The 21,318-nt window shown below is 29.9% G+C and overlaps 5 protein-coding genes across 6 annotated transcripts; all 5 read left to right on the forward strand.

Moving 5' to 3' along the window:
* The first annotated feature begins 1,062 nt into the window (after positions 1 to 1,062).
* LOC105632387 (putative germin-like protein 9-2) lies at positions 1,063 to 1,689 on the forward strand. Its single transcript, XM_020678603.3, has one exon. The coding sequence runs from the start codon at positions 1,063 to 1,065 to the stop codon at positions 1,687 to 1,689; it is 627 nt and encodes a 208-aa protein (XP_020534262.3).
* Positions 1,690 to 3,321: 1,632 nt separating this feature from the next.
* LOC105632388 (putative germin-like protein 9-2) lies at positions 3,322 to 3,960 on the forward strand. The gene has a single exon (XM_012214757.3). The coding sequence runs from the start codon at positions 3,322 to 3,324 to the stop codon at positions 3,958 to 3,960; it is 639 nt and encodes a 212-aa protein (XP_012070147.1).
* Positions 3,961 to 6,188: 2,228 nt separating this feature from the next.
* Positions 6,189 to 7,780, forward strand: LOC105632359 (pectinesterase PPME1). The gene is made up of 4 exons (XM_089720063.1): positions 6,189 to 6,741; positions 6,833 to 7,039; positions 7,142 to 7,380; positions 7,472 to 7,780. Exons 1-4 carry the CDS (start codon positions 6,247 to 6,249, stop codon positions 7,629 to 7,631), a joined length of 1,101 nt encoding a protein of 366 aa, XP_089576189.1. The 5' UTR covers positions 6,189 to 6,246; the 3' UTR covers positions 7,632 to 7,780.
* Positions 7,781 to 9,819: 2,039 nt separating this feature from the next.
* LOC149497173 (pectinesterase PPME1-like) lies at positions 9,820 to 11,860 on the forward strand. 2 transcript variants are annotated; one of them, XM_089720077.1, is made up of 4 exons: positions 9,820 to 10,351; positions 10,443 to 10,650; positions 11,084 to 11,322; positions 11,417 to 11,860. In XM_089720077.1, exons 1-4 carry the CDS (start codon positions 9,858 to 9,860, stop codon positions 11,574 to 11,576), a joined length of 1,101 nt encoding a protein of 366 aa, XP_089576203.1. In that variant the 5' UTR covers positions 9,820 to 9,857; the 3' UTR covers positions 11,577 to 11,860. The 2 variants fall into 2 exon arrangements, with proteins under 2 accessions (XP_089576203.1, XP_089576202.1); XM_089720076.1 differs by lacking the exon at positions 10,443 to 10,650 and having other exon boundaries at positions 9,820 to 10,352.
* A 4,531-nt stretch (positions 11,861 to 16,391) lies between these two features.
* LOC149497174 (pectinesterase PPME1-like) lies at positions 16,392 to 18,033 on the forward strand. The gene is made up of 4 exons (XM_089720068.1): positions 16,392 to 16,933; positions 17,025 to 17,231; positions 17,334 to 17,572; positions 17,667 to 18,033. The coding sequence occupies exons 1-4, from the start codon at positions 16,439 to 16,441 to the stop codon at positions 17,824 to 17,826; spliced, it is 1,101 nt and encodes a 366-aa protein (XP_089576194.1). The 5' UTR covers positions 16,392 to 16,438; the 3' UTR covers positions 17,827 to 18,033.
* Positions 18,034 to 21,318: the final 3,285 nt, after the last annotated feature.

Below are 21,318 nucleotides of genomic sequence, written 5' to 3' on the forward strand. Positions count from 1 at the left end.
ACTGGCTTTTTTTGGTTGGTGAACAGGTGGATCCGGACGGTGTTGGAGAGTGGGTGGTGTTTCGAACAGTGAAGTTTGGGTCATTTTGGGCCTTAGTACGGGATTTTTGTTGAATTGGGCTCTGTTAAAGAGGTGAATTAGATTAAACACGAAACATAAATGGATTGGGTTCTTGTGCCGTTGGACAAAATTAGCCGTTTTATTAATGTTTTATTTATTTTGATAGTTGTTAGCTATATCAAATAACGTTTAGCCGTATAACTGTTCTAGTAGTATTAATTTGAGTTAATTTTTTCATAAAACACTACATTAGTCTAAAATTTAGTTTAAATGTTACGTTACCGAATACCATAAACAATAACATTTAACTTTGCACAACACAACCTTTGTTTTGTTTTGCAGAAGTGCTTAGCTGGATCAAGCATAAACTTAGTTTTTTTTTTTTTTTTTTAATTAAAATTAAAATTAATAATATATGTATACATAGAAATTAAAATTAATTATTCAATGAATATATATATATATATATATATACACATGAACATATAGTCATTTTTCAGTGAAAACAACAATCAAGTTTACATTTCGCTACCTAGAATCATATACTCTTTTTGTTTTTGTTGCCTAATTGTTTATTCATTCCAACAAAATATAGTTGTTGACAAAAAAGTATTCAAAAGGCGATATGAGTGAGGCTTATTAGCAATCCGCCATTAAATTTTCATGAATATGATCCATCTGTCATTACCTTCATTAATAAATATATGTATAAATCTTAAAAGAACTTTTCTAATAGCCAACTTCAATAAAAATTCTTTTTTTTTTTTCTTTTAAATCAAGAATCTTAGTATATAAAAGTAGAGAACATTTGTTTAGTAATTTGCAAACAGAAAACATCCAAAAACTCTCAAAAGCATCGCTTGCCTAAGTGTAGTATATTTCACTTTTGCAGGTTTCATATTAGTAAACAATCAAGAACTGTCCAACCCAAAAATTGCTATATATAGATATAACCACATCTCAACAATTCAAGCCACTTCCAAATTTTCAATACATAATAAAATGGAAAAAATTTGCAGTTACATAACTATTTTCTTTTTCCTTACAATAGGAAACGCAATCTTAGCCACAGCAGGAGACCCTGATATTCTAAAAGATTTTTCAGTGCCTCCAAGTCTTGATCCTAGCACCATAACAAGGCAATATTTCACTTTCACAGGCTTCAGGCCTCTCAGGAATGCAAATTTAACAGGAAAAACGACAGCTCTAATAACCAAAGCGACAATGAAAGAATTTCCTGCCTTGGAAGGCCAAGGAGTTTCAGTTTCATCAATAATATACCCTCCTTCTGGAATGAACCTTCCACATATTCATCCAAGAGCATCTGAGCTGCTAATAGTACTTCTTGGGAGTTTAGAAGTTGGGTTTGTTGATACGACAAATAAGCTGTTTACACAAACACTTGTGGCTCCTGACATGTTTATTTTTCCAAAAGGACTGGTTCATTTTCAGGTTAATGTAAGAAGTGATTCTCCTTCTATTGCTCTTGGAGTTTTTGGTAGTGCTAGTGCTGGAACTGTTTCTTTGCCCAGTTCTTTATTTGGAAGTGGAATCAGAGCAGAAATTCTTGCCAAGGCTTTTAAAACTGATGAGGAGACCATAAGCAAGCTAATTGAGGCAAACAAGTAGCAGTAGATATGGTTCTTTTGTTTGTATACAGCTTTTATGTAACCACAGATTTGCTTCATAATAAGTTAAAAGCATTAGAATGCTACTTTGACATGTATGTTAGTTACCAATGAGCTCTGGCTCAGTGGAACAATAGTCATCCAGGCAAGATTTTATTTCAAGTATTTTGTAATTCCTGCAACAAAGTGAAAATAATGATTTATTTTGCATATATAATTTTCTTGTCGATTAATTATTGCATTTTTTTTTTGTTATTTGCTGTTTTTAGTATAAGGTGATCAAAGGGATTGTTACTGATGAGACTCAAATAATCCAGAAGACACTTTCAAAATTTTACCGTTAATATTTCAAGGAGAATTATTCATGGCAGGTTCTAGAAATCCATGTTTAATTTTGAGGGTGAGATGAGAAATGGATACCTACACCTACACATGCAGAATGCGGAAGCTTTAATTTGCTCTCTTGTATTTTCCTGAGTTAATGTTTTTATTTTCATTCTGCTTTCATATCCAAATCCATACTAAATAAACACTAACTCAAATTTACTTTCTCATGTTTTTTCGTATAATGTTTTTCTCAATAATAACTCAAATTGCAGTTTGAGACAAAACAAAAATAAGATATCTTGGAACCAAAGACTGTTGGACGAGCAGGATTTAGTCACAGCTGTGGTTAATACCAAAAAAAAAAAAAAAAAAAAAAAAAAAAAAAAAAAAAAAAAAAAAAAAAAAAATTCTTGGAGTAAATTTCCAATTACGCATCATCACTACCTATACAATTATCACATTTTATTTTTTGTTTTATTATATTCCAACTGGTTTAGGCAATTAAGCAGAAGAGCTTGATCATCCGAAGGCAATGAATGAATATTTTATAATTTAAAATCCTTACAATTACGTTGATCAACTTCAAGTTGCAACCTTCTTTCATATTTAATTCCTTTTATTGTCTTTTGGTATGTTTATTGGAAGCAAGGTTCTGTTTGTTTGGAAGGAAAAGTACAGAATGAGAAGGAAATCTATTTTGAGTCTATGCAAATTGGATATATTAATTTCATTACTGTCTATGTGTCCAGTTCGCCTTGTTACGAAAAATAATATGCTTGCTAAAGACCTTATAAGTGAGGCCTTTACAGCATCATAGTTACCGTCATCAGATTTCAGATTCTACTTTTAAGTTGAAAATGCTGAATTTGTCCAGTATCCTCAGTAAATACATATTCAAGACTCGTTGGCCGTATATATTTGGTGAATAAATTAATTGCTTTCGTACCTATCGAACGATGCATTAATTAATCTGAATCTAGTTAGATCGGCCATATGAATTAACCCAAATAACTAAAATTAAAATCTCGAGAGAAAAAAAATTAAAGGAATAATAAGTCTGGCATGAACATTTTTTCTTTGTACAATATAGATGCCTTGTTTCAGAATCTCATGCAACCTGGATGCATATAACAAAAACAAATTATATCAATTTCCTGCTAATCACCTATGAATCACCGCTTGCCAACTATATATTCTTCTGGCTTTAATTCCAGGTTAATTAGTCTTTATCAACTGCATATCTATATATAGCTCCCATATAACCACAACTTAAAAACATCAATTCATTTTGACTCGTTAAACGACAATGGAAAAGCTTTACACTTCCATAGCCTTTACCATAATCATAGCATTATCAAATTCGTTTTTGGGTAATGCAGGAGACCCAGATATCCTTAAAGATTACTTAATACCTACAGATATTGCTAACCCCGCCAACATAACTAGCCAATATTTCACATACACAGGGTTTAGAGAACTAGTAAATGTCAACTTAACTGGCCAAACGACAGCAATAGTTACAAAAGCATCAATGAAAGAATTTCCTGCTCTAGAAGGCCAAGGAGTATCAGTTGCTGCTCTTATATATCCTCCTTCAGGAATTAACCCTCCGCATGTTCATCCAAGAGCAGCTGAGCTACTGATAGTAATACAAGGCGTTTTAGAAATTGGGTTTGTGGATTCGACAAACAAACTGTTTACCCAAACTCTTCAAGTTCCTGACATGTTTATCTTCCCTAAAGGACTCGTTCATTTTCAGGTTAATACAAGAAGTGATTATCCTGCTTATGCTCTTGGGATGTTTGGAAGCGCAAATGCTGGGACTGGTTCTTTGCCGGCTAATGTGTTTGGAAGTGGGATTAGTGCTGAAATTCTTGCTAAGGCATTCAAAACTGATGCAGAGACAATTTCCAAGCTAATAGCTGCTAATAAACCCTCAACATAAAGGAGGTGAGTTGTCAGTGGGCAACTATCGCGGAAGTCAAGTGCCTGCTTAATGAATAAAAAGAACAAGAATTTAAATTATAATAATTAATAAATCTTTCTTTTTTAAGAATTTGTGATGTGTCAAGTCAAGAATTAAATAAATAAAATAGTTCGGTGTGATTTAAAAAAATTGATGAATCTTGGCCATTATTCTTAAACATCGTTGGATTAACACCAATTTTATTAATTTTTGTATTGAATATATGACGAGAAAATAAATTTATACTCCTTCCTATTCCCTCGTCTTGAAGTGAATAAATAGTAAAAGGACAAAAATTGACCCGTGTAAGGATGTAGGATTAGAATCGAACACCCAACCTTCTGATCAGGAGTCAGACGCGCTACCATTGCGCCACGGATCCTCTTGAGATAACCTCTGATGAAGTTTATATATCTCTATATACTGATTAATAGTTATTGAAAAATGAATACTTCAAATCACTTAAGACATTATGATGCATCATTTTTTGTTTTTAGTGGAAAAAAAATCTTATGATATTTTAAATTCTAAAAAATTGAACATATGGCACCTTAAATTTCACACCTCCTCACTGTTAATCATAATTTTTAAAATTTTTGATTTTTATATGTAAAATATTAGTTCGATAAGTAGTTAATACTGTTTTTTAGAATAATAATTTTCACATTTTTTAATTATTAAATAAATATTTGATCGGTTTAATTTTACAAGTTGATAGATTGTACGGATCAATTAAATTATTTACCATATGCAATTTTATAAATTAATGTATTCAATAAATCAAAATAAAAATTAACTAGGTGCATGTAATCCCCTTTGAACTGTAGAACGTAAAGATTTTTAACTCTCTTAGTAAATGATGCTTTCCAGATCTTACAGAAGTTGGAGTCGCTCAGCACCTCAATCAACACCTTATTGATATTAACCCATTTGGCTTCATTGGAGTTTAAAGTTAAAACACCGAATTTCTTAACTTTGGCTATAACTCAAATATCCTTAGCCAAAATTCATTAGGAAACATTTAATTTATTTGTTAATCAAGAAAAACAAAACGTTTAAAGAAATTATAGACTTCGCAAAAACTATCTTTCTTTAGCATTCATAGATACATAAAGCCATTATTATCATTACATTACTCTTAGTTATCACTCATCTAATTAAACTGTTTTTGTCTGAAAGATAGAAAGAGTTCTTGTTATATAGAGATAAGAATAGAAACGATAAATTACAACACTTAACTATAATTGGTTTATAGTCACACTAAAGTTCTTAATCATGGTAATTTCAAATGTAATAATAAATGTTCTCAGGTCTTATAACATATCGAAAATAAAAAATATTTCAAATTGGTAAAATTGCCGCAACCAATATTTGAAATTATGAAAAAAATTTATTTTGAAATAATCTAGGCTCTATTTGTTTCCATGAAATAATTTGTAAGAAAATAACTTGCTGATAAATATTTTCATGGAAAATATTTTCTTTCAAAAATATTTTTCAAATGACTTATTTTCCTTTGTTTAATTGTAATATTGAAAATTAGTTAAATATTAAAGTCTTTATCTTATAAGACTATAAAAAATATTAAAAATAATAGAAATTTTATAATTTAAAAATTTTATTATTAAATATGAAAAGAATGTAAAAAAAAATGTTAATTATGAAAATCGGTGGTGGTGGACGGTGGTAAATGGTGACTGGTGGTAGTGACTATAATGATCAATAGATTAAAAAATATGGATTTATAAGGTTTGCTAATGTCTGGAAAATGTTTTACTCTCTAAAAAATGAGTAGTTGTTTTCCTTAAAAAATGACTTAATTTTCCTTTGATCAAGAAAATATTTTTCGTTCACTTATTTTCCTGAATGCTCCAAATAACGAAAAATTGTGAAAAAATATTTTTCTGCAAGTTATTTTATGGAAACAAACGGAGTCTTAGTCTTAGTGTGATAGTAAATTTCCAAAAAAAAACTAAAGACTTTTTTTTGTTATTAGGCAATAAAAAACAAATTAACCTCTATTCAATACGAGGAAAGAAAAAAAAATAGAAACTAAAATCATGGAAAAGGAAAACCATGAATTTCAGATAGGGTAGAACGAGAAACTCTCCTATCACTACGAACGAGAAGCAAGAGGATCCGATAAGCTGGCTAAATCTCATTTACATTAAGACTTCTTCTTATATGGTGTAATATAAATTGCAATTCCCTTAATGAAATCAAACAAGCAATTCATATCAACGAACCAATCCTTATCAACACAAGATGATTAAACACCTTAATCTCCTCGCATTCGTCGAATATGCCATCATCGCCATTGTTTTTACAGCCATAACTGTTAGCTCTGATGATGCAGTACCAATACCAGAGGCTGAAGCTGAAGTAAACGCTTGGTTTGAAGCTAATGTCAAGCCATTGGCAGACCGTAAGGGCACTTTAGATGGGAACCTTGAAGCAGCTGAAGCTACTCCCAAAACTATTAAGGTGAGCGCAGATGGAAGTGGAGAGTTCAAGACTATAACAGATGCTGTTAAGAGCATTCCAGCCAAAAACACACAACGCGTGATTGTGGATATTGGACCTGGAACTTATACCGAGAAAATTACCGTTGAAAAAGAAAAGGGCTTTGTTTCATTTATCGGAGTACCTGAGAAGACAATCATAGAATTTGCTGGCACTGCTCATGAATATGGAACTGTGTATAGCGCCACATTACAAGTGGAGTCTGATTTCTTCGTGGGAAGCGGTTTAGTTATCAAGGTCCATTTACAACGCTTTAGCTTAACTTCCGTTATTTCTGCTTTTCATTTCTGTCACGTTTTAACAATTTATGGACTTACTATTGCATTAGAATACTGCACCTCCGCCTGATGGAGTAAGACCTGGAGCCCAAGCAGTTGCTTTCAGAATTGGTGGAAATATGGCAAGTTTTTACAATTGCAGATTTATTGGATTTCAAGATACAATATGTGATGACAAAGGGTTTCACTTTTTTAAAGACTGTTACATTGAAGGCACCGTTGATTTCATCTTTGGGAGCGGAAAGTCTATTTATCTGGTAATAAAACTTCCATTAAAACTCAACATATATTGGATTTTGTTTATATGCACATAGTATCTTTATTTCTTGAATATCACCATCAATATATATTCCATGCAGAATACCCAGTTAGAGGTTATACAAGATAAGGACATGACAGTGATTGTTGCACAAGCAAGAGGAAATGCTGAAGAGACTGGCTTTTCATTTGTTCATTGTAGCATAACTGGAAAAGCAAAAGGAGCATTCCTAGGCCGAGCATGGATGCCAGCTCCTAAGGCGATATTTGCATATAGTACCATAAGTGATGTTATCTGTCCCGAAGGATGGTCTAACAATCAACATCCTGAACGAGAGCCGTAAGAAATTTTTAACTAATATTTGTAAACTCAATGACTAATATATAACACTCATTTTGCATATTTCAATAATTTTCTGTGGGCTTTGCAGAGAGATCTTCTTTGGAGAATATAAAAATACAGGACCTGGCGCAGCTATTGAGGGACGTGTTAAATTTGCCAAGCAACTAACTGAAGCCGAAGTAAAACCTTTCATTTCTCTCAGTTATATTGAAGGTTCTAAATGGCTGCTTCCTCCTCCCAAATTGTGAGGAGGTTATTTGTTGCAAGAAATATATAAATTTGAGAGCAATGATGTTTAGGGTACACGAAGTCATACTTGCCTGGGGTGAATAAACTAGGTTATTATCATAAACCTAATGTAATTTCTTTTCAGAATAATAATTTTATAATTATCATATCTTATTATTATAAATATTTTTATTTTTAGTTATTTTAATAGTTTTTCTTCCACAATTGTCGATGAATGTATGTTTCTCATGGTTATATTTATTTTCTCTTGATAAAAAAGGAGATTTGATATTTGTTAAAAGAATGGTTAAATACAATTCATTTAAAATTTTTCACTTTATTCATTGACAATGCTATCCATACATTTTATTTTTTTCAATATATCCTATCTCTCTATTTTTTTACTTTATTATATTATTTTAATATTTATAGTAAAATTAAAATTTAATAAATATCTAAAATTAAGAGATGAAGCCATAAATTTTATCCCAGCTCGTATATTTAAGTATTTGTATTATTTATTTAATTTATTTGTTAACTTATGTAGTCATATTTAAAAAAAATACAACTCAAAAATAAAATATTCTAAACTAATGTAGTAGACCAATTAATTTTTGTACAAAATAAAATAATCACTAAAAAAATTAATTCTTTCCAACTTATATTGATGCCTCCAAATTATATATTTTTTTCTTGTATTTAAGTATTACCTCAAGTCTCATGTAATTTTTTAAAAAGACCAAATATGGACATGAGATAAAAATAGGACAAATAATTTCAAAAATGGAAATATTAACAAAACATGTTAATCCATATATATTTCGATGTGTTGAAAATAATTTAAAGGTTTATATATATCTTATGGAATAATTTTAGTCCATTTGGCCTTCAATACTAAAGTATTTTATACTCATTAAAATTATTAGATACTGGTATGAATACAAACTGAATAAATGCAACTTAAATATGTGTATTTTAAGTCAATTTGTATTTTAAGTCAACTTAAATAGTATCATAGTTGTGGGTTTGCTTTCGCAAGAACCCACGTCTCTACACCATCCACAATAGTAATTTTGAATAGCTCCATTAAAACACATTCGTGAGAGAGAAGGAAAAAAAATATTTTAATGATAAGTTTCCTATTACCAACTCTCATGTTTAAGTTTTATTTACACTTACACTAATTCAACACGTTGCAAAAGCTTTTTTCAATTTTTAAAATAAATACGTTTTTGCTTCCGCTGGATTACTTTTGCTCAACCAAATTTATTATGATTGATATTATAAATTCATATACTAGATTTGTTAATTTTCTAATACATTGTTTTTCCTTGAACATAAACAATAATTTCTATTGTACCAATTTAAGCAAAATTACTCCCTCTAACTTAACAATTGACGATTGATTTATGAAGAGTTATGGCAGAATTGAATTCGGAGAAAAGTGGTCGGAAAAAACAATAAATATGTATTAATAGGACCAAATTTTGAAGAGATCCATTCGTGAAAGGAGAGGAAAAAAAAAAAATTTAATATCAAGTTTCCTGATACCAATTCTGATGTTTGAGTTTTATTTACACTTACACTAATTCAAGATATAGCAAAAGGCTTTTTCGTTTTTTAAAATAAATACGCTTTTGCTTTCGCTAGATTACTTTTGCTAAACCTAATTTATTATGATTGATATTACAAATTTATATACTAGATTTGTTAATTTTCTATTACACGGTTCTTCCCTGAACATCAAAAATAGTTTCCACTGTACAAATTTAGGCAAAATTACTCCCTCTAACTTAACAATTGAAGATTGATTTATGAAGAGTTATGGCAGAAGTGAGTTTGGAGAAAGTGGTCGGAAAAAATAATAAATATGTATTAGTAGGACCACATTTTTATATCTATAACTCATTTTTTAAGTTATTAAAATAGTTAACACTGAAAAGTTTAGGTAAAATAGTTAAGTTTTAAATGTATTTTACATTGTTTTTTAGTATGCAAAAAAAATATTACTTGTATTTATTTTGAATTACAAAATAACTAAAGAAATAAAAAATAAAATTAACACAAGCCACAAATTTCAAACAAGATAAACGAGAAACACTCCCATTATTGCAAAAGAAAGCAAGAGAATGCGATAAACTTTCTAAATCTCAATTGTATTCAGACTTCTTCCTCTTCAGTGTTATATAAATTGCCACATTCATAACAAAAAAGAAACATATCAAGAAACTAAAAATCTATACAAGATGATTAAACACCTTAGTCTCCTCGCATTCGTCGAATATGCCATCATCGCCATTGTTTTTACAGCCATAACTGTTAGCTCTGATGATGCAGCACCAATACCAGAGGCTGAAGCTGAAGTAAACGCTTGGTTTGAAGCTAATGTCAAGCCATTGGCAGATCGTAAGGGCACTTTAAATGCTGACCTTGAAGCAGCTGAAGCTACTCCCAAAACTATTACGGTGAGAGCAGACGGAAGTGGAGAGTTCAAGACTATAACAGATGCTGTTAAGAGCATTCCAGCCAAAAATGCACAACGCGTGATTGTGGATATTGGACCTGGAACCTATACCGAGAAAATTACCGTTGAAAAAGATAAGCCCTTTGTTTCGTTTGTCGGAGTACCTGAGAAGACAATCATAGAATTTGCTGGCACTGCTCATGAATATGGAACTGTGTATAGCGCAACATTACAAGTTGAGTCTGATTTCTTCGTGGGAAGCGGTTTAGTTATCAAGGTCCATTTACAATGCTTTTGCTTTTCTTCCGTTATTTATGCTTTTCATTTCTGTCACATTTTAACAATTTATGGATTTACTATCGCATTCGAATACTGCACCTGCGCCTGATGGAAAAAGACCTGGAGCCCAAGCAGTTGCTTTCAGAATTGCTGGAAGTATGTCAAGTTTTTACAATTGCAGATTTATTGGATTTCAAGATACAATATGCGATGACAAAGGATTTCACTTTTTTAAAGACTGTTACGTTGAAGGCACCGTTGATTTCATTTTTGGGAGCGGAAAGTCTATTTATCTGGTAATAAAACTTCCATTAGATTTCCAATCCGTTAAACCTGCTCCCTCTGAGAATGGTTTTACCCCGATCCTCAATCTGATTTTGTTTCCGATCCGGTTGGTGTTCCGACATCCCGAATCGAGGTGGCTCTAAACTTAGGTTTGCCTACCTCTGTAGTTACAAAGAGAGGGGCTTCGAAGCCTTAATTCAAGCTAAAAGAAACTGGCTGTAACAGCTTAAGTCCCAAGACGATTTCATTCCTTCATAACCTTTAAAATAAAAAGCGATTGCTGTTACGGGACTTTGAAAAACTCACTTACTTTTTTTTGGTCTAAGAGACAGGGACTTAGACTTAAGCTGGCTTTACACGTTTAACTCAACATATATTGGATTTGTTTATATGCACATAACATCTTTATTTATGAGTATCAACATCAACATATATTCTATGCAGAATACCCAGTTAGAGGTGCTGCAAGATAAGGAAATGACAGTGATTGTTGCACAAGCAAGAGGAAACGCTGAAGATACTGGCTTTTCATTTGTTCATTGTAGCGTAGCTGGGAAAGCAAAAGGAGCATACCTAGGCCGAGCATGGATGCCAGCTCCTAAGGCGGTATTTGCATATAGTACCATAAGCGAGGTTATATGTCCCGAAGGATGGTCTAATAATGAACATCCTGAAAGAGAGCCGTAAGAAATTTTAGCTAATCTCTTTAATCTCATAAAATGACTTATCTATAATACTCATTTTGCATATTTCTATAAGGTTCTGTGAATTTTGCAGAGAGATCTTCTTTGGAGAATTTAAGAATTCAGGACCAGGTGCAGCTCCTGATGGACGTGCTAAATTTGCCAAGCAATTAACTGAAGCAGAAGTAAAACCTTTCATTTCTCTTATTTATATTGAAGGTTCTAAATGGCTGCTTCCTCCTCCCAAATTGTGAGGACTATATTTATAGCAGGAAGTATATGAATTTGAGCGCAATGATGTTTAGGCGTACATGGCCATCTACGCCGGAAGAATCCCTTGTTATTTTGGAAGGCCTATCTTATGGTTTTGGCATCTTAGTTACCACTTGTAAATAAGCCAGATTAGAGTAATATATCTGGTTCTGCAATTTTCCCAACAATGATTTTGCAATTATCTCATTTATTAGTTTCATGTAATTTTTAGTCATTTTATAATTATTAGCCCATAAATACATGTTTTCTCCCCCATTGACTTCAATTTTCCATTTGATACAAACCATAAATTTTCTTTCTAAATACTGATTAATAAATAGAATATTCAGAATAAAGAGTGTCTGCGTGTAATTATGGATATACTAACTAAATAAGGAATGAAAACTAACTAATTAGGAGCCAATCAGGTGGTGGTCTGGTTGGTCTTCTCTCTTATGTGAGGAGTGGGAGGCTGCCCTGTGTTGTATAGTCCATAGTATTATTTCGGTCTATAAAAGTCTCTAATGAATTTAAAAAACTAACTAATTAGGAAAAAAAAAAAGATTTTTTAACTAAAAAGGAAAGATAAAATCTAACTACATAAGAAAATATCATTGCCTTAACTAAATAGGGACAAAGATACATAATATATAAGAACAATAAATAAAATTTTAAAATAATATCCTAAGAAATAAACAATAATGCTATATAAGAATTTCATCCAAATAAGTTGTGTTAACTGTTAAGTACACATACACATGAAAATTTGTAGCTTTGTAGTGTTGCACTCTAGCTATGACAATCTTGATGCAATATAAATTAAATCTTTCATATTTTATTCATAGAAATTTTTGAGGTCGGGTGGCATTTAAATAATGGAATGTATACATCTCATGAATTTGCTAGATTCTTTCAATTAATAGAGAAAAAAAATGAAGTATGCTACATGGAATTAATAGATTTCGAGGTATCCCCAATTACATTAATTTAGAAGAGAGAAAAATATCATCTCAATGCTGGAATTTTCTCAATTCTATCATTATTAATCATTTAATTTTTTTTCCAAAAATATCTTTTAAATTCATGGATTATATTTTTTCATTTAAATAATGGAATATGAAATTCCATTGATTTTACAATTCATAAATTTTATATTTCGTGAATTTGGTAAATTTTATGACCAAATTTCATCAATTTAAATTATCTCCTTGAGAATAAAAAAGTGTGAAGTAAGACAGATTTTAAAAGTTTTAACAATGATTGTACATTTGTTGTTTTTTTTTTTTTTTTTTTTCTTGAAAACATTGTACATTTGTTGTTAATCTCTTGCAAGTTCCATGTGAATTGAAGATTTTTTTTTTTTTTTTTAAAGTTTCCGAATGCTATAAATAAATAGAAATTCATTGTTCAAGATCAGTACTATAAATTAGCACATTCATTAAAGTTTTAAGAACCAAACTTTATGAAATTCAAACATGACTATATTAAATTCTAGAATATAAAAACTATGAAGACCTCCTCGACCGTAAGATTCAGAATCTGACAGAATTAAAAATATATTCATGCAGAAGATGACAAAAAATGAATTTTTTAGAAATTATTTCGGTATTTTTTTTTAGTGTACTTTAAGATCTGGTTAAAGCTCCACTGATGAAAATAAAAATTTTTTAAAAATTATTTCTACTTTATTTCTTTTTTCCTTTAGCTTTAAAGTCTGGATTTTTTTCTTACAAAATCAAGATATAGTTGAAGAATAATAATTTCTTTGTCAGGTAAAAAGAAAAAATTGCAACACATAATTTTGATGTATGCCACACGGCGGATTTATGTTCACGACAAAGTTTCTTTATATATATAGAAATAAAAGCAGAGCAGTTTGCAATATATAAAGCAAAGCATAAGTCTATGAAATTATCAAATGTGAGGAGAATAACAATTATTTAGGACAATTATAGTTGGACAATAATTATTTAGGGTAGTTGTAAGAACATGAGTTATTTTATATTTTCCAAAAGGTTGGATGAATTATTAAAAATTAAAATTAAAATTAAAATTAAATAAAAAATTAAAAAGAGATACAGTAGGGACCAACAACCACTGTAATATATACTTACAACTTTTTATTTTTATTTTTTATTTTTCATTTTTCCCACTCAATTACGCATCATGATTAAAGTTAGGGTTTCGAAACACAGATTGCGGAAGATCAGTAAGCATTTATCAGGATTCTGTTATTCATGATTTATTTTATATGGCTGTTTGGCTCTAAAGAAAACCCTGTAAAAAAACCATATCAGTTTCCTTTTGTTTGCGGCAATTATAAAGTCTAAGTTTTTCTGTTAGCTTTTATATGTTTGTTGTGTGTTCATAATGAATGTGAGATTCTTTTTTGTTATCTAATTTGACATAACGCACTCAAACAGGAATTAGTTTGCTTTTTATTTAAATGTCCTTTTCTTGGTTTAATATTATTTAGATATTGGAAGTCCAAGCAAACTCCAGTATAACTCCAAGCTTGAAATCCCTTCATGAAACCCACATCAAGTTCTTTTTAATCTATTCCAAAAATCTGTCCATGAGTAGTTATCCAGTGCTCAATTTGCACTTGAAACAACAAAGATTTTTTTTTTTTTTTTTCCACTCCCCAAGTACCTGTTTATAAAGCCTAATTCTCCAAATAAATATCTTTCACTTCTAGCTTTCATATCAACCCAAAACCAGGTTTCTACAGGTGAAGAAGACATTCAGTTTACTTAAAATATACATGTGATGATGTGTTGCAGTTTTTGGTTTTGCATACTAAAGACTCTTTTCATTAAGCTGCTTCTCCTCTAGGATGTCAAATTGGCCATTCCCATCTAATATGGACGTTCAAACGTAATATAATCTAAATGACTCTTCTTCATATTTAGAAAGGGCAGCTTTTATTCCTGTAAACCGAGGCATAAATTATTAGTTTCACTAACTGGACTGCGTTAGAGTTTAGGCAGTTTTTGCTCTATACACTCTCATGTGTTTGCGTTAGAGTTTTTATTTGCATCAATATTTTTTCCTAATGGTTCATCTTTGATTTCAGGGAGATCGTATCCATGCACTGATTAGTAAAAATATTATTCGTTTATTCAAATCAAAGATACACGAGTTTAGATTATATTTCATGAAGAACTTTATAATTGCACCAAATAATTATATAGAAAATCGTTTCACATATATTTTCTATGAGTTGCTACTATTGATTTTATAGGAAAATAACCGAGTTTGGCTCATTGTGGTTAATGCCGTACTTTTTTTCCTAAGTATTATTATTTGATGCAGTTTATACCATGCATGATTTTTGTTATGCATACCCTAGTAAAAGGCTTCACATGATACTTAAGAATCTCTCAATAAAATAAAATTTTGTAATGCATTTCAATGAGATACTTTATTATACAATTTTATTATTTTTCAATGCTGTTATAAAAGATAATTTCATCATTCAATATTGCTTCGTGCATCACGCAAGTTCTTACATGAATAATATATAAAAGTAATGTAGTTTGCCTTATATGGTGTAAGTAGCACAATTTGCCATTTGACATTATTTTGAATTATAGAGTGACAGATGTTAGAATTTTAATACAATCTGCCACTTGGCGGTGTTTTGAATTATAAAATGACAAATATTAGAATTCTAACACAAATTAGCATAATTGTAAGAATTGTAAGAATTGTAAGGAGATCAGTTATTTTATATTTTCAGATGATTCCTTTATCAACATAATATCTATAAAAAAAATTATCTTTAGCATTCAATATATTAATATAAATTTATTTCTTTTTACAAAATAATTAATAAGTAATCCACACACATAAAAAAATTGTGAATAAACAATATATTACTATTAAATAAACAATATATAAACAATTTAAAAAATATAAATTGTAATGTACTGAATACGATAATTTTTTTTTAAAAAAATATGACATTCACACGCTTAGAACACATACATTCAATAAGTAATATATTAATATTTCAAATAAATAAATAGTCACTTATAATAAATTATAAATAAATTTAAAAAGTTAATTTCTTATTTCAATCATACAATTCTAATTTTGAAGAGCTCCATTCGTGAAATGAGAGGAAAAAAATATTTAATATCAAGTTTCCCAATACCAATTCTGATGTTTGAGTTTTATTTACACTTACACTATTTCAAGATATAGCAAAAGCCTTTTTCGATTTTTAAAATAAATACGCTTTTGCTTTCGCTAGATTACTTTTGCTAAACCAAATTTATTATGATTGATATTATAAATTTATAAATTAGATATGTCAATTTTCTATTACACAGTTCTTCCTTGAACATCAAAAATAGTTTACACTGTATCAATTTAGACAAAATTACTCCCTCTTACTCAACAATTGACAATTGATTTATGAAGAGTTATGGCAGAATTGCGTTTGGAGAAAGTGATCGGAAAAAAACAATAAATATGTATTAGTAGGACCAAATTTTTACAATCATAACTCATTTTTTAAGTTATTAAAACAGCAGCACCGAAAAGTTTAGGTAAAATAGTAAAGTTTTAAATGCATTTTACATTGTTTTTTTATTGTGCAAAAAAAAAAAAAAATCTTGTATTTATTTTGAATTACAAAATAAATAAATAAAAAAAAAATAGAAGTGACACAAGCCACAAATTTCAAACAAGATACACGAGAATCACTCCCATTACTGCAAAAGAAAGCAAGAGAATGCGATAAACTTTCTAAATCTCAATTGTATTAAGACTTCTTCCTCTTCAGTGTTATATAAATTGCGAATTCATAATAAAAAAGAAGCAAGAAACATATCAAGAAACTAAAAATCTATACAAGATGATTAAACGCCTTAGTCTCCTCGCATTCGTCGTATATGCCATCATCGCCATTGTTTTTACAGCAATAACTGTTAGCTCTGATGATGCAGCACCAATACCAGAGGCTGAAGCTGAAGTAAACGCTTGGTTTGAAGCAAATGTCAAGCCACTGGCAGACCGTAAGGGCACTTTAAATGCTGACCTTGAAGCGGCTGAAGCTACTCCCAAAACTATTAAGGTGAGAGCAGACGGAAGTGGAGAGTTCAAGACTATAACAGATGCTGTTAAGAGCATTCCAGCCAAAAATGCACAACGCGTGATTGTGGATATTGGACCTGGAACCTATACCGAGAAAATTACCATTGAAAAAGATAAGCCCTTTGTTTCGTTTGTCGGAGTACCTGAGAAGACAATCATAGAATTTGCTGGCACTGCTCATGAATTTGGAACTGTGTATAGCGCAACATTACAAGTGGAGTCTGATTTCTTTGTGGGAAGCGGTTTAGTTATCAAGGTCCATTTACAACGCTTTAGCTTTTCTTCCGTTATTTATGCTTTTCATTTCTGTCACGTTTTAACAATTTATGGACTTACTATTGCATTAGAATACTGCACCTCCGCCTGATGGAGTAAGACCTGGAGCGCAAGCAGTTGCTTTCAGAATTGCTGGAAGTATGTCAAGTTTTTACAATTGCAAATTTATTGGATTTCAAGATACAATATGCGATGACAAAGGGTTTCACTTTTGGAAAGACTGTTACGTTGAAGGCACCGTTGATTTCATCTTTGGGAGTGGAAAGTCTATTTATCTGGTAATAAAACTTCCATTAAAACTCAACATATATTGGATTTTGTTTATATGCACATAGTATCTTTATTTCTTGAATATCAACATCAATATATATTCCATGCAGAATACCCAGTTAGAGGTTATACAAGATAAGGACATGACAGTGATTGTTGCACAAGCAAGAGGAAATGCTGAAGATACTGGCTTTTCATTTGTTCATTGTAGCATAACTGGAAAAGCAAAAGGAGCATTCCTAGGCCGAGCATGGATGCCAGCTCCTAAGGCGATATTTGCATATAGTACCATAAGTGAGGTTATCTGTCCCGAAGGATGGTCTAATAATGAACATCCTGAAAGAGAGCCGTAAGAAATTTTTAACTATCTCTTTAAACTCATAAAATGACTTATCTATAATACTCATTTTGCATATTTCAATAAGGTTCTGTGCACTTTGCAGAGAGATCTTCTTTGGAGAATTTAAGAATTCAGGACCAGGCGCAGCTGCTGATGGACGTGTTAAATTTGCCAAGCAACTGACTGAAGCAGAAGTAAAACCTTTCATTTCTCTTAGCTATATTGAAGGTTCTAAATGGCTGCTTCCTCCTCCCAAATTGTGAGGAGTATATTTATAGCAGGAAGTATATGAATTTGAGCGCAATGATGTTTAGGCGTACATGAAGCCATCTACGCCGAAAGAATCCCTTGTTATTTTGGAAGGCCTATCTTATGGTTTTGGCATCTTAGTTACCACTTGTAAATAAGCCAGATTAGAGTAATATATCTGGTTCTATAATTTTCCCAACAATGATTTTGCAATTATCTCATTTATTAGTTTCATTTAATTTTTAGTCATTTTATAATTATTAGCCCATAAATACATGTTTTCTCCCCAATCACATCAATTTTCCATTTGATGGAAACCACAAATTGTCTTTCTAAATACTGATTAATAAATAGAATACTCAGAATTAAAAGTGTCTGCGAGTAATTATGGATATACTAACTAAATAAGAAATGAAAACTAACTAATTAGAAGCCAATCAGGTGGTGATCTGGTTGGTCTTCTCTCTTATGTGAGGAGTGGGAGGGCCGCCCCATGTTGTATAGTTCACAGTGTTATTTCGGTCCATAAAAACCTCTAATAAATTTAAAAAGCTAACTAATTAGGAAAAAAAAATGATTTTTTAACTAAAAAGGAAAGATAAAATCTAACTACATAAGAAAATATCATTGCCTTAACTAAATAGGGACAAAGGTACATAATATATAAGAACAAGAAATAAAATTTTAAAATAATATCCTAAGAAATAAACAATAATGCTATATAAGAATTTCATCCAAATAAGTTGTGTTAACTGTTAGGTACACATACACATGAAATTTGTAGCTTTGTAGTGTTGCACTCTAGCTATGACAATCTTGATGCAATATAAATTAAATCTTTCATATTTTATTCATAGAAATTTTTGAGGTCGGATGGCATTTAAATAATGGAATGTATACATCTCATGAATTTGCTAGATTCTTTCAATTAATAGAGAAAAAAAATGAAGTATGCTACATGGAATTAATGGATTTCGAGGTATCCCCGATTACATTAATTTAGAAGAGAGAAAAATATTATCTCAATGCTGGAATTTTCTCAATTCTATCATTATTAATCATTTATTTTTTTCCGAAAATACCTTTTAAATTCATGGATTATATTTTTTTCATTTAAATAATGGAATATGAAAGTCCATTGATTTTACAATTCATAAATTTTATATTTCATGAATTTGGTAAATTTTATGACCAAATTTCATCAATTTAAATTATCTCCTTAAGAATAAAAAAGTGTGAAGAAAGACAGATTTTAAAAGTTTTAACAATGATTGTACATTTGTTGTTTTTTTTTTTTTCTTGAAAACATTGTACATTTGTTGTTAATCTCTTGCAAGTTGCATGTGAATTGAAGATTTTTTTTTTTAAAGTTTCCGAATGCTATAAATAAATAGAAATTCATTGTTCAAGATCAGTACTACAAATTAGCACATTCATTAAAGTTTTAAGAACCAAACTTTATGAAATTCAAACATGACTATATTAAATTCTGGAATTTAAAAACTATGAAGATCTCCTCGACCGTAAGATTCAGAATCTGACAGAATTAAAAATATATTCATGCAGAAGATGATAAAAAATGAATTTTTTAGAAATTATTTCGATATTTTTTTTAGTGTACTTTAAGATCTGCTTAAATCTGCACTTATGAAAATAAAAATTTTTTAAAAATTATTTCTACTTTATTTCTTTTTTCCTTTAGCTTTAAGGTCTGGATTTTTTTTTTTTTTTTTTTTTTACAAAATCAAGATATAGTTGAAGAATACTAATTTCTTTGTCAGGTTAAAAAAAAAAAATTGCAACACATAATTTTGATGTATGCCACACGGCGGATTTATGTTCACGACAAAGTTTATATATATATATATAAATAGATCGGTTTGCAATATATGGAAGCAAAGAATAAGCCCTGAAATTGCCAAATGTGAGGGGATAACAATTATTCAGGGTAGTTTTAAAAACATGAGTTATTTTATATTTTCCAAAAGGTTGGATCAATTATTAAAAATTAAAATTAAAATTAAATAAAAATTTAAAATAGATACAGTAGGGACCAACAACAACCGTAATATATACTTACAACTTTTATTTTTTTTCATTTTTCCCACTCAATTACGCATCATGATTAAAGTTAGGGTTTCGAAACACAGATTGCGGGAGATCAGTAAGCATTTATCAGGATTCTGTTATTCATGATTTATTTTATAAGGCTGTTTAGCTCTAAAGAAAACCCTATAAAAAAACCATATCAGTTTCCTTTTGTTTGCGGCAATTATAAAGTCTCAGTTTTTCTGTTAGCTTTTACATGTTTGTTGTGTTTGCGTTAGAGTTTTTATTTGCATCAATATTTTTTCCTAATGGTTCATTTTTGATTTCAGGGAGATCGTATCCATGCAATGATCAGTAAAAATATTATTCATTTATTCAAATTAAAGATACACGAGTTTGGATTATATTTCATGCAGAACTTTATAATTGCACCAAATAATTATATAGAAAATCGTTTCACATATATTTTCTATGAGTTGCTACTATTGATTTTATAGGAAAATAACCGAGTTTGGCTCATTCTGGTTTATGCCGTATTTTTTTTCCTAAGTATTATTATTTGATGAAAGTTATACCATGCATGGTTTTTGCTATGCATACCTTGGTAAAAGGCTTCACATGTTACTTAAGAATCTCTCAATGAGATATAATTTTGTAATACATTTCAATGAGATATTATATTATACAATTTTATTATTTTTCAATGCTGTTATAAAAGATAATTTCATCATTCAATATTGCTTCGTGCATCACGCGAGTTCTTACACGAATAATATATAAAAATAATATAGTTTGCCTTATATGGTATAAGTAGCACAATTTACCATTTGACATTATTTTAGATTATAGAGTGACAGATGTTAGAATTCTAATATAATCTGCCACTTGGCGGTTTTTTGAATTATAGAATGACAAATATTAGAATTCTAACACAAATTAGCACAATTGTAAGAATTATAAAGAGATCAGTTATTTTATATTTTTAGATGATTCCTTTATCAACGTAATATCTATAAAAAAAATTATCTTTAGCATTCAATATATTAATATAAATTTATTTCTTCTTACAAAATAATTAATAAGTAATCCACACACATAAAAAAAGTGTGAATAAATAATATATTACTATTAAATAAACAATTTAAAAAATATAAATTGTAACGTCCTGAATACGATAATTTTTAAAACACATGCTTAGAACACATACATTCAATAAGTAATATATTAATATGCCAAATAAATAAACAATCATTTATAATAAATTATAAATAAATTTAAAAAATTAATTTCTTATTTCAATCATACAATTCTAATTTTGAAGAGCTCCATTCGTGAAAGGAGAGGAAAAAAATATTTAATATCAAGTTTCCTAATACCAATTCTGATGTTTGAGTTTTATTTACACTTACACTAATTCAAGATATAGCAAAAGCCTTTTTCGATTTTTAAAATAAATA

Source organism: Jatropha curcas, chromosome 4 (assembly GCF_041381405.1).
Source record: "Jatropha curcas cultivar XTBG-Jc1 chromosome 4, XTBG_Jcur_1.0, whole genome shotgun sequence".
In the NCBI taxonomy this organism is placed as follows: domain Eukaryota; kingdom Viridiplantae; phylum Streptophyta; class Magnoliopsida; order Malpighiales; family Euphorbiaceae; genus Jatropha; species Jatropha curcas.

Bases quoted from the DNA above. Each gene is read 5' to 3' on its own strand.
- LOC149497173 (XM_089720077.1), top strand. From the start codon at position 9,858: ATGATTAAACACCTTAGTCTCCTCGCATTCGTCGAATATGCCATCATC. The intron at 10,352-10,442 runs GGTCCATTTACA...ACTATCGCATTC, and splicing joins GGAAGCGGTTTAGTTATCAA to GAATACTGCACCTGCGCCTG. The intron at 11,323-11,416 runs GTAAGAAATTTT...TGAATTTTGCAG, and splicing joins GAACATCCTGAAAGAGAGCC to AGAGATCTTCTTTGGAGAAT.
- LOC105632359 (XM_089720063.1), top strand. From the start codon at position 6,247: ATGATTAAACACCTTAATCTCCTCGCATTCGTCGAATATGCCATCATC. The intron at 6,742-6,832 runs GTCCATTTACAA...CTATTGCATTAG, and splicing joins GAAGCGGTTTAGTTATCAAG to AATACTGCACCTCCGCCTGA. The intron at 7,381-7,471 runs GTAAGAAATTTT...TGGGCTTTGCAG, and splicing joins CAACATCCTGAACGAGAGCC to AGAGATCTTCTTTGGAGAAT.
- LOC105632387 (XM_020678603.3), top strand. From the start codon at position 1,063: ATGGAAAAAATTTGCAGTTACATAACTATTTTCTTTTTCCTTACAATA.
- LOC105632388 (XM_012214757.3), top strand. From the start codon at position 3,322: ATGGAAAAGCTTTACACTTCCATAGCCTTTACCATAATCATAGCATTA.
- LOC149497174 (XM_089720068.1), top strand. From the start codon at position 16,439: ATGATTAAACGCCTTAGTCTCCTCGCATTCGTCGTATATGCCATCATC. The intron at 16,934-17,024 runs GTCCATTTACAA...CTATTGCATTAG, and splicing joins GAAGCGGTTTAGTTATCAAG to AATACTGCACCTCCGCCTGA. The intron at 17,573-17,666 runs GTAAGAAATTTT...TGCACTTTGCAG, and splicing joins GAACATCCTGAAAGAGAGCC to AGAGATCTTCTTTGGAGAAT.